At 52.2% G+C, this 14774-nt stretch overlaps 1 protein-coding gene across 1 annotated transcript in view; it reads right to left on the minus strand.

The window, feature by feature from the left end:
• Positions 1 to 3176: 3176 nt before the first annotated feature.
• The window catches only part of LOC132386547 (beta-2-glycoprotein 1-like), a 102463-nt gene continuing 90865 nt past the window's right edge, over positions 3177 to 14774 (minus strand). Inside the window, exon 7 of the mRNA XM_059958826.1 lies at positions 3177 to 3727. Coding sequence (XP_059814809.1) covers positions 3549 to 3727 — 179 coding nt within the window. The 3' untranslated portion in view covers positions 3177 to 3548. The remainder of the gene's footprint in view (positions 3728 to 14774) is intronic.

Consider the following 14774-nt stretch of genomic DNA (forward strand, 5'->3'; position numbering starts at 1 on the left):
TGCCTTTTCCCTCCTCATCCTCTCTCTGACCACCTCCCTCATCCTCACCCCATCCCTCATCTTTCACATTTCCTCACTCCTTTACACTCCCACACCTCCCTCCTCCTTTTCCTTTTATCCCCCTCCCATGACTGTAAGATATAGGAGCAGAATTAGGCCATCAGCCCATTGAGTCAGCTCTGCCACTCTACCACAGCTGATTTATTATCCCTTGCAACCCTATTTTCCTGTTTTCTCCTGTGGTGAACTACGTGTGCCTGTCTGAACACGCCCCTGCTGACAGCTCCTGTGGCTCCTCCCACAGGCCCCTGTATAAAGGCGATCTGAGGCCTGACGCTCGGCCTCAGTCTCCAGGACATAGTATGATGGACACTCACTCCTGGTTCCTTCTTCCAGTCAATAAAAGCCGATATCTCGCCTCACGTCTCAGTGTGAGTTATTGATGGTGCATCATCTCCCTATAACCTTTGAAACCCTGACTAATCAAGAACCACTCAATGCCCACTTCAAACATACCCAATGACTTGGCCTCCGCAGCTGTCTGTGGCAATGAATTCCACACATTCACCAACCTCTGGCTTAAGAAATTCTTCCTCATCTCTGTTGTAAATGGACATCCCTCTATTCTGAGGCTGTGCCTAGACTCATGCACTGCAGGAAATAATCCTCTGCATGTCCATCTAAACCCTTCAATATTCAATAGGTTTCAATGATCCAGCAAGTACAGGCGCAGAGGCATCAAACACTCTCTTTCATTCTCCTAAGCACATTCCCAAAATCATTCTCATGAACCTCCTCTTGACCCTCTCCAATTCCAGCACCTGTTCTTAGATAAGAGGCCCGAAACTGCTGACAGTTTCTGTGGGGTCTGACCTGTGTCTTATAAAGCCTCAGCATCACATCCTCCCTCTTATATTCTAGTCCTCTTGAAATGAATGATTGCATTTGCCTTCCTCACCACTGTCTCAAGTTAACCTTTAGGGAATCCTGCACAATGACTTTGCACATCAGATTTTTGAATTGTTTCCCTGCTTATACAATAATCCATGCTTTTAACTTTTCTACCATGGACATACACTTCCAGACTCTGTAATCCATCAGCCACTTCTTTGCCCATTCTGCCCATTCTCCTCATCTGTAAGTCCTTCTGTAGCCTCTCTGCTTCCTCAATACTACCTGCCCCTCCACCTATCTTTGTATCATCCACAGTCCTTAATTCCATCATTGATATACAGCGGTCCCAATACAGTCCTAATAATTCCATCATTGATATACAGCGGTCCCAATACAGTCCTAATAATTCCATCATTGATATACAGCGGTCCCAATACAGTCCTAATAATTCCATCATTGATATACAGCGGTCCCAATACAGTCCTAATAATTCCATCATTGATATACAGCGGTCCCAATACAGTCCTAATAATTCCATCATTGATATACAGCGGTCCCAATACAGTCCTAATAATTCCATCATTGATATACAGCGGTCCCAATACAGTCCTAATAATTCCATCATTGATATACAGCGGTCCCAATACAGTCCTAATAATTCCATCATTGATATACAGCGGTCCCAATACAGTCCTAATAATTCCATCATTGATATATAACAGTCCCTGTGGGACCTTATTCCCTCTCTTTGCCACCTGCCGATCAGCCAATCTTCTACACATACCAATATCTCTCCTGTGAGACCACGGGTCCTCATCTTGCTTAGCAGCCTTGTGTGTGGCACCTTGCCAAAAACCTTTGCAAAATCCAAGTACACAACGTCCACTGACTCTCCTTTGTCTATCCTGCCGATATTTCCTCTAAGAATTCCAACAGGTTTGCCAGGCAAGATTCTCCTGCAGGAAACCATGCTGATTTCGGCCTATGTTGTCACGTGCCTCCAAGTAGCCTGAAATCTCCTCTTTAATTAGAGGAGTTAAGATGTTGTCAAAGTCCAACATCTTCCCAACCACTGAAGTCAGGTTAATTAGCCAATAATCTCCTTTCTTCTGCCTCCCTCCCTTCTTAAAGAGTGGGGTGACATTTGCAATTTTCCAGTCCTCTGGAACCATTCCAGGATGAAGTGATTTGTGAAGGATCACTACTAATATCTCCCCAGTCTCTTCAGCAACCTCTTTCAGAACCCTGGGCTGGAGTCCATCTGGTCCAAGTGACTGACTTAGCTACTTGTGACTGGTTCAGCTTCTCAAGCGCCTTCTCCTTGGTAAAACAAACTACACTCAATTCTGTCCCTGACACTGGAATTTCTGGCATGCTGCTGGTGTGAAGACAGATGAAAATGCTTACTAAGTTCCTCCACCATTTCTTTGTTCCCCATTACTACCTCTCCCATGTCCTTCTCCATTGGTCTCATATCCGCCTGATGCACCATCAATAACCCTCGGAGACGGGAGGTGAACAATTGGCTTTTATTAGCAACAAAAGGGAGCACGGCATCTCAGAGACTGAGGGAGGAGCAGTGCCTCCAATCGCCTTTATACAGGGTCTGTGGGAGGAGCCACAGGAGCAGTCAGCAGAGGGGTGCGTCCAGACAGGTATACATAGTTTACCACACCGCCGTTGCCTCTATTTTACATATTGTGACGCTCTGGGGGGGTGTGGTCGACAGCGCGTCCCTGCATTTCTAACGACCAGCACTGATTATTGTTCTCATGTTAAAATGCTGTTGTGGGATTGTGGTAGGAAGCTCCAGTTCACTGATTGTTACATATTAGCTTGGGTTATACAGTTACTCGCTTGTGGTCACCCTAAATGTAACCAGAGTGTGTGATGTTCACCTCCCCCGTCTGAGTGAGAATGGTTAAGTTCACTCTCCGGGTCCCGATCTGTTTTGTGTTTATCACAATAAGACGGTTGTTGAGTTAACAAGCTTCCTCGCCTCTCATTATGGACCAAATGCTGCATACGGTATCTTATATCTAAAAATCATTTGATATCCTCTTTGATATTCTTGGCTAGCTTAGCTTTGTATTTCATCTTCTCCATTCTCATCTCTCTTGACTCACCCTCCCCTATCTCTTCCCTCTTACCCCCATCCTTCTTTTCACATCCTCCCATCGCTCCCCTTTCCCTCTTGTTCTTTGCCTTCTCCCACCCTCCCACTCCTGACACCACTCCCTCTTTCTCCCTCAATAACATTCACCAGATGTGTTTGAATAACAACATTTTAATTGATATTTTGAAAGCTGAGGTGTGTGGTGAGGAGTGGGCGGGATTATGCATGAGGTTATGAGGAGGGTTGGGGAAGATTGGGGGTAAGGAGGGAACGTGGAAGAAGGGGAGAGGTGAAGCAACAAAAGGGAAGGAGGAGGGGCAGGTATTTGAGTGGGGTGATAGGACAGGGTGAGATTGGGGTGTGGGGTGACGGGACAGGGTGAGATTGGGGTTGTGTGGGGAGGGGAGTGGGGTGACGGGACAGGGTGAGATTGGGGTTGTGTGGGGAGGGCAGTGGGGTGACGAGACAGGGTGAGATTGGGGTTGTGTGAGGAGGGGAGTGGGGTGACGGGAGAGCGTGGAGTGGGGTTGTGGGGTAGTTATTGTGCACTGCCATGTAGATAGTCTTGTTGCCCCCGTGCCAAGCTGACGTCCCTTTGCTGACTCAGCTCTTCGTCGAACGTTCCCTCCTCCGCGTGTCTTCTTCCGGCAAGTTCACAGCTTGTGCCCTCGGACACCAGACGCCAAGGGAAGAACGTGGACCGCACCCAGGTGGGCTCTACAGTAACATAAACACAGACATCACACCTGTCCCCAGAAACTGAAAGGCCAGTGAATGGTGAATGTGCGGCAGGAGATGTTCTCCACAGCAGCTTCGGCAGGGTCTTTGTAAAAGTCTGTCCTGGGAGGCTCATCCCGGAGATTAAGATGTGAATTGTCTGTTTGGATCCTGAACTGGCTCGTCTCCAGAAACTCTGTGACGTATTCTGCTGGCCGTCCACAAGCACTGGCATTTAACAGTAATCTGAAATGGGACCCCTGCTCTCTGTGATAGGTATCAGTGATCTGGATGGGAGAGTTAGTAAGTTTGCAAATTATACAAAGATTGATGGGATATTGAGATCTGTAGCCGGCTGGCAAAGAATATCAAGTGATATTGATCAGATGCAGAGAGGGAGGCGAAGGTTGTGCACGGGGAACAGACAGAGGTGGACAAACGTAGTATCTGGGGAATGAAGAGAGATGGACATTGTGTACGGGGAATGGAGGGGGATGGACATTGTGTACGGGGAATGGAGGGAGATGGACATTGAGTACGGGGAATGGAGAGAGACGGACATTGTGTATGGGGAATGGAGGGAGATGGACTGTGTACGGGGAATGGAGGGAGATGGACATTGTGTACGGGGAACGGAGGGAGATGGACATTGTGTACGGGGAATGGAGAGAGACGGACATTGTGTATGGGGAATGGAGGGAGATGGACATTGTGTACGGGGAATGGAGGGAGATGGACATTGTGTATGGGGAATGGGGGAGATGGACATTGTGTACGGGGAATGGAGGGAGATGGACGTTGTGTACGGGGAACGGAGGGAGATGGACATTGTGTACGGAGAATGGAGGGAGATGGACATTGTGTACGGGGAATGGAGGGAGATGGACATTGTGTACGGGAAATGGAGAGAGATGGACGTTGTGTACGGGGAATGGAGGGAGATGGACGTTGTGTACGGGGAATGGAGGGAGATGGACGTTGTGTACGGGGAACGGAGAGAGATGGACATTGTGTACGGGGAACGGAGGGAGATGGACATTGTGTACGGGGAACGGAGGGAGATGGACATTGTGTACGGGGAATGGGGGGAGATGGACATTGTGTACGGAGAATGGAGGGAGATGGACATTGTGTACGGGGAATGGAGGGAGATGGACAATGTGTACGGGGAACGGAGGGAGATGGACATTGTGTACGGGGAACGGGGGGAGATGGACATTGTGTACGGAGAATGGGGGGAGATGGACATTGTGTACGGAGAATGGAGGGAGATGGACATTGTGTACGGGGAATGGGGGGAGATGGACATTGTGTACGGGGAATGGAGGGAGATGGACATTGTGTACGGGGAACGGAGAGAGATGGACATTGTGTACGGGGAACGGAGGGAGATGGACATTGTGTATGGGGAACGGAGAGAGATGGACATTGTGTACGGGGAATGGGGGGAGATGGACATTGTGTACGGAGAATGGAGGGAGATGGACATTGTGTATGGGGAATGGGGGGAGATGGACATTGTGTACGGGGAATGGAGGGAGATGGACATTGTGTACGGGGAATGGAGGGAGATGGACATTGTGTACGGGGAATGGAGGGAGATGGACATTGTGTACGGGAAATGGAGGGAGATGGATATTGTGTATGGGGAATGGAGGGAGATGGACATTGTGTACTGGGAATGGAGGGAGATGGACATTGTGTACGGGGAATGGAGGGAGATGGACATTGTGTACGGGGAATGGAGGGAGATGGACATTGTGTACGGGGAATGGAGGGAGATGGACATTGTGTACGGGGAATGGAGGGAGATGGACATTGTGTACGGGGAATGGAGGGAGATGGACATTGTGTACGGGGAACGAAGGGAGATGGACATTGTGTACGGGGAATGGGGGGAGATGGACATTGTGTACGGGGAATGGAGGGAGATGGACACTGTGTACGGGGAATGGAGGGAGATGGACATTGTGTACGGGGAATTGAGGGAGATGGACACTGTGAACGGGGAATGGAGGGAGATGGACATTGTGTACGGGGAATGGAGGGAGATGGACATTGTGTACGGGGAATGGAGGGAGATGGACATTGTGTACGGGAAATGGAGAGAGATGGATATTGTGTATGGGGAATGGAGGGAGATGGACATTGTGTATGGAGAATGGAGGGAGATGGACTGTGTACGGGGAATGGAGGGAGATGGACATTGTGTACGAGGAACGGAGGGAGATGGACACTGTGTATGGGGAATGGAGGGAGATGGACATTGTGTACGGGGAACGAAGGGAGATGGACATTGTGTATGGGGAATGGGGGGAGATGGACATTGTGTACGGGGAATGGAGGGAGATGGACATTGTGTATGGGGAATGGGGGGAGATGGACATTGTGTACGGGGAATGGAGGGAGATGGACACTGTGTACGGAGAATGGAGGGAGATGGACATTGTGTACGGGGAATGGAGGGAGATGGACATTGTGTACGGGGAACGGAGGGAGATGGACGTTGTGCACGGGGAATGGAGGGAGATGGACACTGTGTATGGGGAATGGAGGGAGATGGACATTGTGTACGGGGAATGGAGGCAGATGGACTGTGTACGGGGAATGGAGGGAGATGGACATTGTGTATGGGGAATGGAGGGAGATGGACATTGTGTACGGGGAATGGAGGGAGATGGACATTGTGTACGGGGAATGGAGGGAGATGGACGTTGTGTACGGGGAATGGGGGGAGATGGACATTGTGTACGGGGAATGGAGGGAGATGGACATTGTGTACGGGGAATGGAGGGAGATGGACACTGTGTACGGGGAATGGAGGGAGACGGACATTGTGTACTGTGAATGGAGGGAGATGGACACTGTGTACGGGGAATGGAGGGGGATGGACACTGTGTACGGGGAACGAAGGGAGATGGATATTGTGTACGGGGAATGGGGGGAGATGGACATTGTGTATGGGGAATGGAGGGAGATGGACACTGTGTACGGGGAATGGAAGGAGATGGACATTGTGTACGGGGAATGGAGGGAGATGGACATTGTGTACGGGGAACGGAGGGAGATGGACATTGTGTATGGGGAATGGAGGGAGATGGACATTGTGTACTGGGAATGGAGGGAGATGGACATTGTGTATGGGGAATGGAGGGAGATGGACATTGTGTACGGGGAATGGAGGGAGATGGACATTGTGTATGGGGAACGAAGGGAGATGGACATTGTGTACGGGGAATGGAGGGAGATGGACATTGTGTACGGGGAATGGAGGGAGATGGACACTGTGTACAGGGAATGGAGGGAGATGGACATTGTGTACGGGGAATGGAGGGAGATGGACATTGTGTACGGGGAATGGAGGGAGACGGACATTGTGTACTGGGAATGGAGGGAGATGGACACTGTGTACGGGGAATGGAGGGGGATGGACATTGTGTACGGGGAATGGAGGGAGATGGACATTGTGTACGGGGAATGGAGGGAGATGGACATTGTGTTCGGGGAATGGAGGGAGATGGACATTGCGTACGGGGAATGGGGGGAGATGGACATTGTGTACGGGGAATGGAGGGAGATGGACACTGTGTACGGGGAATGGAGGGAGATGGACATTGTATATGGGGAATTGAGGGAGATGGACATTGTGTACAGGGAACGAAGGGAGATGGACATTGTGTATGGGGAATGGAGGGAGATGGACATTGTGTACTGGGAATGGAGAGAGATGGACATTGTGTATGGGGAATGGAGGGAGATGGACATTGTGTACGGGGAACGAAGGGAGATGGACATTGTGCACGGGGAATGGGGGGAGATGGACATTGTGTACGGGGAATGGAGGGAGATGGACACTGTGTACGGGGAATGGAGGGAGATGGACATTGTGTACGGGGAATTGAGTGAGATGGACACTGTGTACGGGGAATGGAGGGAGATGGACATTGTGTACGGGGAATGGAGGGAGATGGACTGTGTACGGGGAATGGAGGGAGATGGACATTGTGTATGAGGAACGGAGGGAGATGGACACTGTGTACGGGGAATGGAGGGAGATGGACATAGTGTACGGGGAACGAAGGGAGATGGACATTGTGTATGGGCAATGGGGGGAGATGGACATTGTGTACGGGGAATGGAGGGAGATGGACACTGTGTACGGAGAATGGAGGGAGATGGACATTGTGTACGGGGAATGGAGGGAGATGGACATTGTGTACGGGGAACGGAGGGAGATGGACGTTGTGCACGGGGATTGGAGGGAGATGGACATTGTGTACGGGGAACGGAGGGAGATGGACGTTGTGTACGGGGAATGGAGGGAGATGGACATTGTGTACGGGGAACAGAGGGAGATGGACGTTGTGCACGGGGAATGGGGGGAGATGGACATTGTGTACGGGGAATGGAGGGAGATGGACGTTGTGTACGGGGAATGGGGGGAGATGGACATTGTGTACGGGGAATGGCGGGAGATGGACATTGTGTATGGGGAATGGACGGAGATGGACATTGTGTACGGGGAATGGAGGGAGATGGACATTGTGTACGGGGAACAGAGGGAGATGGACGTTGTGTACGGGGAATGGGGGGAGATGGACATTGTGTACGGGGAATGGAGGGAGATGGACGTTGTGTACGGGGAATGGGGGGAGATGGACATTGTGTACGGGGAATGGAGGGAGACGGACATTGTGTACGAGGAACGGAGGGAGATGGACACTGTGTATGGGGAATGGAGGGAGATGGACATTGTGTACGGGGAACGAAGGGAGATGGACATTGTGTATGGGGAATGGGGGGAGATGGACATTGTGTACGGGGAATGGAGGGAGATGGACACTGTGTACGGAGAATGGAGGGAGATGGACATTGTGTACGGGGAATGGAGGGAGATGGACATTGTGTACGGGGAACGGAGGGAGATGGACGTTGTGCACGGGGAATGGAGGGAGATGGACACTGTGTACGGGGAATGGAGGGAGATGGACATTGTGTACGGGGAATGGAGGGAGATGGACTGTGTACGGGGAATGGAGGGAGATGGACATTGTGTGTGGGGAATGGAGGGAGATGGACATTGTGTACGGGGAATGGAGGGAGATGGACATTATGTACGGGGAATGAAGGGAGATGGACATTGTGTACGGGGAATGGAGGGAGATGGACGTTGTGTACGGGGAATGGGGGGAGATGGACATTGTGTACGGGGAATGGAGGGAGATGGACATTGTGTACGGGGAATGGAGGGAGATGGACACTGTGTACGGGGAATGGAGGGAGACGGACATTGTGTACTGGGAATGGAGGGAGATGGACACTGTGTACGGGGAATGGAGGGAGATGGACATTGTGTACGGGGAACGAAGGGAGATGGACATTGTGTATGGGGAATGAGGGGAGATGGACATTGTGTACGGGGAATGGAGGGAGATGGACTCTGTGTACGGAGAATGGAGGGAGATGGACATTGTGTACGGGGAATGGAGGGAGATGGACATTGTGTACGGGGAACGGAGGGAGATGGACGTTGTGCACGGGGAATGGAGGGAGATGGACACTGTGTACGGGGAATGGAGGGAGATGGACATTGTGTACGGGGAATGGAGGGAGATGGACTGTGTACGGGGAATGGAGGGAGATGGACATTGTGTGTGGGGAATGGAGGGAGATGGACATTGTGTACGGGGAATGGAGGGAGATGGACATTGTGTACGGGGAATGAAGGGAGATGGACATTGTGTACGGGGAATGGAGGGAGATGGACGTTGTGTACGGGGAATGGGGGGAGATGGACATTGTGTACGGGGAATGGAGGGAGATGGACATTGTGTACGGGGAATGGAGGGAGATGGACACTGTGTACGGGGAATGGAGGGAGACGGACATTGTGTACTGGGAATGGAGGGAGATGGACACTGTGTACGGGGAATGGAGGGGGATGGACACTGTGTACGGGGAATGGAGGGAGACGGACATTGTGTACGGGGAATGGAGGGAGATGGACACTGTGTACGGGGAATGGAGGGAGATGGACGTTGTGTACGGGGAACGGAGGGAGATGGACGTTGTGTACGGGGAATGGAGGGAGATGGACATTGTGTACGGGGAATGGAGGGAGATGGACATTGTGTATGGGGAATGGGGGGAGATGGACGTTGTGTACGGGGAATGGAGGGAGATGGACATTGTGTACGGGGAATGGAGGGAGATGGACATTGTGTACGGGGAACGGAGGGAGATGGACGTTGTGCACGGGGAATGGAGGGAGATGGACACTGTGTACGGGGAATGGAGGGAGATGGACATTGTGTACGAGGAATGGAGGGAGATGGACTGTGTACGGGGAATGGAGGGAGATGGACATTGTGTACGGGGAATGGAGGGAGATGGACATTGTGTACGGGGAACGGAGGGAGATGGACATTGTTTACGGGGAATGGAGGGAGATGGACATTGTGTACGGGGAATGGAGGGAGATGGACGTTGTGTACGGGGAATGGGGGGAGATGGACGTTGTGTACGGGGAACGGAGGGAGATGGACATTGTGTACGGGGAATGGGGGGAGATGGACATTGTGTACGGAGAATGGAGGGAGATGGACATTGTGTACGGGGAATGGGGAGAGATGGACATTGTGTACGGGGAACGGAGAGAGATGGACATTGTGTACGGGGAACGGAGGGAGATGTACATTGTGTACGGGGAAAGGAGAGAGATGGACATTGTGTACGGGGAATGGGGGGAGATGGACATTGTGTACGGAGAATGGAGGGAGATGGACATTGTGTATGGGGAATGGGGGGAGATGGACATTGTGTACGGGGAATGGAGGGAGATGGACATTGTGTACAGGGAATGGAGGGAGATGGACATTGTGTACGGGGAACGGAGGGAGATGGACAATGTGTACGGGGAATGGAGGGAGATGGACATTGTGTACGGGGAATGGAGGGAGATGGACATTGTGTACGGGGAATGGAGGGAGACGGACATTGTGTACTGGGAATGGAGGGAGATGGACACTGTGTACGGGGAATGGAGGGGGATGGACATTGTGTATGGGGAATGGAGGGAGATGGACATTGTGTACGGGGAATGGAGGGAGATGGACATAGTGTTCGGGGAATGGAGGGAGATGGACATTGTGTACGGGGAATGGGGGGAGATGGACATTGTGTACGGCGAATGGAGGGAGATGGACTCTGTGTACGGGGAATGGAGGGAGATGGACATTGTGTATGGGGAACGGAGGGAGATGGACACTCTGTACGGGGAATGGAGGGAGATGGACACTGTGTATGGGGAACTGAGGGAGATGGACACCGTGTACGGGGAATGGAGAGAGATGGACATTGTGTACGGGGAATGGAGGGAGATGGACATTGTGTACGGGGAACGGAGGGAGATGGACATTGTGAACGGGGAACGGAGGGTGGTGGACATTGTGTACTGGGAATGGAGGGAGATGGACATTGTGAACGGGGAATGGAGGGTGATGGACATTGTGTATGGGGAATGGAGGGAGATGGACATTCTGTACGGGGAATGGAGGGAGATGGACATTGTGTACGGGGAATGAAGGGAGATGGACATTGTGTACGGGGAATGGAGGTAGATGGACGTTGTGTACGGGGAATGGGGGGAGACGGACATTGTGTACGGGGAATGGAGGGAGATGGACATTGTGTACGGGGAATGGAGGGAGATGGACACTGTGTACGGGGAATGGAGGGAGACGGACATTGTGTACTGGGAATGGAGGGAGATGGACACTGTGTACGGGGAATGGAGGGGGATGGACACTGTGTACGGGGAATGGAGGGAGACGGACATTGTGTACGGGGAATGGAGGGAGATGGACACTGTGTACGGGGAATGGAGGGAGATGGACGTTGTGTACGGGGAACGGAGGGAGATGGACGTTGTGTACGGGGAATGGAGGGAGATGGACATTGTGTACGGGGAATGGAGGGAGATGGACATTGTGTATGGGGAATGGGGGGAGATGGACATTGTGTACAGGGAATGGAGGGAGATGGACATTGTGTACGGGGAACGGAGGGAGATGGACATTGTTTACGGGGAATGGAGGGAGATGGACTGTGTACGGGGAATGGAGGGAGATGGACGTTGTGTACGGGGAATGGGGGGAGATAGACGTTGTGTACGGGGAACGGAGGGAGATGGACATTGTGTACGGGGAATGGGGGGAGATGGACATTGTGTACGGAGAATGGAGGGAGATGGACATTGTGTATGGGGAATTGGGGGAGATGGAAATTGTGTACGGGGAATGGAGGGAGATGGACACTGTGAACGGGGAATGGAGGGAGATGGACATTGTGTACTGGGAATGGAGGGAGATGGACACTGTGTACGGGGAATGGAGGGGTATAAACATTGTGTACTGGGAATGGAGGGAGATGGACACTGTGTACGGGGAATGGAGGGGGATGGACATTGGGTATGGGGAACGGAGGGAGATGGACACTGTGTACGGGGAATGGAGGGAGATGGACACTGTGTATGGGGAACGGAGGGAGATGGACACCGAGTACGGGGAATGGAGAGAGATGGACATTGTGTACGGGGAATGGAGGGAGATGGACATTGTGTACGGGGAACGGAGGGAGATGGACATTGTGAACGGGGAACGGAGGGTGGTGGACATTGTGTACTGGGAATGGAGGGAGATGGACATTGTGAACGGGGAACGGAGGGTGATGGACATTGTGTATGGGGAATGGAGGGAGATGGACATTGTGAACGGGGAACGGAGGGTGATGGACATTGTGTATGGGGAATGGAGGGAGATGGACATTGTGTACGGGGAACGGAGGATGATGGACATTGTGTACTGGGAATGGAGGGAGATGGACATTGTGAACGGGGAACGGAGGGTGATGGACATTGTGTATGGGGAATGGAGGGAGATGGACATTGTGTACGGGGAACGGAGGGTGATGGACATTGTGTATGGGGAATGGAGGGAGATGGACATTGTGTACGGGGAACGGAGGGTGATGGACATTGTGTACTGGGAATGGAGGGAGATGGACATTGTGAACGGGGAACGTAGGGTGATGGACATTGTGTACGGGGAATGGAGGGAGATGGACATTGTGTACGGGGAATGGAGGGAGATGGACATTGTGTACGGGGAATGAAGGGAGATGGACATTGTGTACGGGGAATGGAGGGAGATGGACATTGTGTCCGGGGAATGGAGGGAGATGGACACTGTGTACGGGGAATGGAGGGAGACGGACATTGTGTACTGGGAATGGAGGGAGATGGACACTGTGTACGGGGAATGGAGGGGGATGGACACTGTGTACGGGGAATGGAGGGAGACGGACATTTTGTACGGGGAATGGAGGGAGATGGACACTGTGTACGGGGAATGGAGGGAGATGGACAATGTGTACGGGGAACGGAGGGAGATGGACGTTGTGTACGGGGAATGAAGGGAGATGGACATTGTGTACGGGGAATGGAGGGAGATGGACATTGTGTATGGGGAATGGGGGGAGATGGACATTGTGTACGGGGAATGGAGGGAGATGGACATTGTGTACGGGGAATGGAGGGAGATGGACATTGTGTACGGGGAACGGAGGGAGATGGACGTTGTGCACTGGGAATGGAGGGAGATGGACACTGTGTACGGGGAATGGAGGGAGATGGACTTTGTGTACGAGGAATGGAGGGAGATGGACTGTGTACGGGGAATGGAGGGAGATGGACGTTGAGTACGGGGAATGGAGGGAGATGGACATTGTGTACGGGGAACGGAGGGAGATGGACATTGTTTACGGGGAATGGAGGGAGATGGACATTGTGTACGGGGAATGGAGGGAGATGGACGTTGTGTACGGGGAATGGGGGGAGATGGACGTTGTGTACGGGGAACGGAGGGAGATGGACATTGTGTACGGGGAATGGGGGGAGATGGACATTGTGTACGGAGAATGGAGGGAGATGGACATTGTGTACGGGGAATGGGGAGAGATGCACATTGTGTACGGGGAATGGAGGGAGATGGACATTGTGTACGGGGAACGGAGAGAGATGGACATTGTGTACGGGGAACGGAGGGAGATGGACATTGTGTACGGTGAAAGGAGAGAGATGGACATTGTGTACGGGGAATGGGGGGAGATGGACATTGTGTACGGAGAATGGAGGGAGATGGACATTGTGTATGGGGAATGGGGGGAGATGGACATTGTGTACGGGGAATGGAGGGAGATGGACACTGTGTACGGGGAATGGAGGGCGATGGACATTGTGTACGGGGAATGGGGGGAGATGGACATTGTGTACGGGGAATGGAGGGAGATGGACATTGTGTACGGGAAATGGAGAGAGATGGATATTGTGTATGGGGAATGGAGGGAGATGGACATTGTGTACGGAGAATGGAGGCAGATGGAAATTGTGTACGGGGAATGGAGGGAGATGGACACTGTGAACGGGGAATGGAGGGAGATGGACATTGTGTACGGGGAATGGAGGGAGATGGACATTCTGTACGGGAAATGGAGAGAGATGTATATTGTGTATGGGGAATGGAGGGAAATGGACATTGTGTACGGGGAAAGGAGGGAGATGGACATTGTGTACGGGGAACGAAGGGAGATGGACATTGTGTACGGGGAATGGGGGGAGATGGACATTGTGTATGGGGAATGGAGGGAGATGGACACTGTGTACGGGGAATGGAAGGAGATGGACATTGTGTACGGGGAATGGAGGGAGATGGACATTGTGAACGGGGAACGGAGGGAGATGGGCGTTGTGTACGGGGAATGGAGGGAGATGGACATTGTGTACGGGGAATGAAGGGAGATGGACATTGTGTACGGGGAATGGAGGGAGATGGACATTGTGTCCGGGGAATGGAGGGAGATGGACACTGTGTACGGAGAATGGAGGGAGATGGACATTGTGTACGGGGAATGGAGGTAGATGGACATTGTGTACGGGGAACGGAGGGAGATGGACGTTGTGCACGGGGATTGGAGGGAGATGGACATTGTG

The sequence above is a fragment of the Hypanus sabinus genome, unplaced genomic scaffold, assembly GCF_030144855.1.
Source record: "Hypanus sabinus isolate sHypSab1 unplaced genomic scaffold, sHypSab1.hap1 scaffold_1198, whole genome shotgun sequence".
Classification (NCBI taxonomy): domain Eukaryota; kingdom Metazoa; phylum Chordata; class Chondrichthyes; order Myliobatiformes; family Dasyatidae; genus Hypanus; species Hypanus sabinus.